General features: G+C 37.8%; 1 protein-coding gene across 7 annotated transcripts in view; it reads right to left on the reverse strand.

Moving 5' to 3' along the window:
* The window catches only part of LOC107655583 (acyl-CoA oxidase-like), a 46,154-nt gene that overhangs the window by 35,604 nt on the left and 7,506 nt on the right, over window positions 1-3,044 (reverse strand). For all 7 annotated transcript variants that reach the window (XM_016443152.1, XM_016443135.1, XM_016443143.1 and 4 more), the window contains one exon: window positions 1,292-1,408. In XM_016443152.1, coding sequence (XP_016298638.1) covers window positions 1,292-1,408 — 117 coding nt within the window. The remainder of the gene's footprint in view (window positions 1-1,291; window positions 1,409-3,044) is intronic.

Consider the following 3,044-nt stretch of genomic DNA (forward strand, 5'->3'; position numbering starts at 1 on the left):
GGCTGGTGAGAATGGTTTTACAGAAAGGCAATCTAGAAGAGTGCAGTGATAGGAGGTCAGGGCTTAACTTGACTAGTCATGCAAGACATTTTCTGACACTAGTGTAATTGACCTATCGGTAAACCCCGCCCCCCTTAGTTACTGTTGCTCCCTCGGACAAACAAACGGAGTTGCTCACTGACTCACAATGACGGCTGTCAGTGTGAAAACCTTGTCCCACAATGTTTTTGCACAATTTTGGACACAGAAGGGCCACCATTCAAGTGGGAATAAAATATTCCATGGAGGGATAATATATTTTAAAATAAATACGGTGGTTAACTCGAAGCGAGGGTTTACAGATCACAATACAAACAGGAGAAGTCTCATCTTATGGCCGTCACGATCGCAGATGACAACATCCCGGATCAACACTGTTCATGTATCGCAGGGTACTCACGTCCGGTGTAGACACATTGGTTTTGCTTTGTTTCACAGAACTAATCGTTGTCTGGGTTGCGTACGTATGTGTGGGGCGGAGCTATCAAAATAGGGGCGAGAGCCTTTTGGGTTAGGGGTGTGTTTGTTTTGGTGATTTCAATTGTCAACATTGGCTACCAGAAATCGCTTACCCCACCTTTAAGTTGAAAGAGATTTTATTTTATTTTTTGAACAACTCTGTTTATCTTATGGTGACTGAAAGAGGTTTTAGTTGGTTCTTGTAAAGAGTAAACTCGAATGTGAACAACAAGACAACCACTTAGACACATTGGTTTTGCTTTGTTTCACAGAACTAATCGTTGTCTGGGTTGCGTACGTATGTGTGGGGCGGAGCTATCAAAATAGGGGCGAGAGCCTTTTGGGTTAGGGGTGTGTTTGTTTTGGTGATTTCAATTGTCAACATTGGCTACCAGAAATCGCTTACCCCACCTTTGAATGTGTCAGTTCCAGTGCTGTCTATGCAGGGTCAGAAAGCTCTTGGATTTCATCAAAAATATCTTAATTTGTGTTCAATATCTTAATGAGGGTGAGGAATTAATGACAGAATTTTCATTTTTGGATGAACTAACGCTTTAAAGATATGCATTATATAATTAATTTCTACAGATGCAAACAGATAAAGTGCAATAAAAATAAACACTTAAAAGTGTTTTTGGATGTTTTCTTTCCACTAGTCTGAAACAACACATTCAAAAATCTCAAAACTGACCAGTGCATGAAAAAAACAATGTTTTTGCCTGTAGAGTCTTGTCTTTGCATATAAAAAGATCATATTCAATGGGATGTGGCCATGAACAGGAAGTAGATTTACCTGGTGGTGAAAATGAGCGCGAAGGCAGCAGCCAGGTGTGGCATCAGTCTCAGGTACTGCGTTTGGTGCTCGATGATCTTCACCTCATCCTGATCCTTCGGACCGAACTGTCTGCGACTGCGAAGAACATTTAGACGTTGAAACTCATTCAAAATGTCACTGCACACTCAGAAACCTCTGTCATTGTCACATAATCACATTCAAACCCAAACAGACACAGCGGGGTCACAGCAAAGGGTCAGACGTCCCACAACACACCTGGATGTTGATGCACCGGAGAAATAAACCGTTAACCTTCCAGGTAACCCACTTTTCTAACCGCAGTGCATGCATTAGTGTGTGCGGAGGAAGACTTATTGTGGTGGACGTCTGGTCTTGTGTCTGTATGTGTTTGTGTCTTTCTGCTGTACTGAAGTCGAGCTTTGTACACCTGTGACTCTTGAACTACCACAAACTGTATCTCTACATCTAACATCTGCAGGTGGCTTCCCCACAGAGCAGACGAGATGGGAGCATGTGTGTGTGTGTGCGCATATGTGTGGTTTTAAAGGTGAGAAGCCCACACAGAAATCCTATTGTAACATGCCTCATCTAAAGTTGAGTGTCTTCTCTTGTACAGGCCTCTTAAAAATAAACAGACACTTTATGTGCTGGTCAAATGTCATGTAAAAGCACATTCGGTTACTGATGTTATTGTAGAAACACCCTATTTATAGATGTACAGTATTTGTCGAGTAAGTAAGTAACTAAATAAACACAGTATTAATGCTGCAAAGTACTAAAACAAATACAAATTCAGCTATGAAGAAGACAATAGTGTCATTATTCAGTTTAATTTAGCTCAGTGTTGATTTAATTTAGTTCACTAATAGTGCAAAGTTCATCAAATTATTAATAATTGGACTATAAGCAGCTGTACAGAAGACAACAGTGTCATTATTTAGCTCAATGTTGATTCAGTTCAGTTCAATAAGTGTCGATGTTGCAGAGTTTGTCACCTATTATTATTTATTCTTCAACCAAATATCCAAAAGTAAAACTGAAACTGAAATAAAAAATAAATTAAAGCTATATAAAATATATATAAAAAAAGTCTAAAATGACTAAAAATAAAATAAAGAATTCATTAAATAAATCTTTATAAAACTATATAAAAAATACAAAATGTAATAAAAATGACTAACTAAAAGCTATATACAATAATTAAAAAAGTCTAATAAAATGACAAAAGCACATAAAATTACTAAAACCAAAAATGAAAACATAAGAAAATATTAAAATATTAAATACTTCAATAGTATATAAATATCACTGCTATTTGTTAACACGAACAAATAGATGCACAACTTCAGTGACGTCAGTAGGGTTGCTATTGAGATAAAGCAAGTTACATACAGCTGTTCATGTGATCTCAACATGACAACCTTCATGAGAAAGGACTGCTTTTTATCTGAGAGTCCTTTTGGGATGTTTTACATCCCTTACAGTTCATTTCTTTAGAAATAAACCTCTTTTTCGTCGGAACACAGCTCTATGAACTATTTTGAACTGCAATATTCTATAGTGGAACATATAGAAGTCGGCGGAAGACAGTGGAACCACATGATGCAAGCGCACACCTACATTTCCTGAAGACTGATGAAATGCATAGAGTGTCGTCTGTCATCTGAACAACTGTCCTTCATTAGTCAAGTCAAGTCAAGTCTGCTTTATTGTCAATTCTTCCACATGTACAGCACATACACACAGAGAA

The sequence above is a fragment of the Sinocyclocheilus anshuiensis genome, unplaced genomic scaffold, assembly GCF_001515605.1.
Source record: "Sinocyclocheilus anshuiensis isolate Anshui unplaced genomic scaffold, SAMN03320099.WGS_v1.1 scaffold1463, whole genome shotgun sequence".
Lineage (NCBI taxonomy): Eukaryota > Metazoa > Chordata > Actinopteri > Cypriniformes > Cyprinidae > Sinocyclocheilus > Sinocyclocheilus anshuiensis.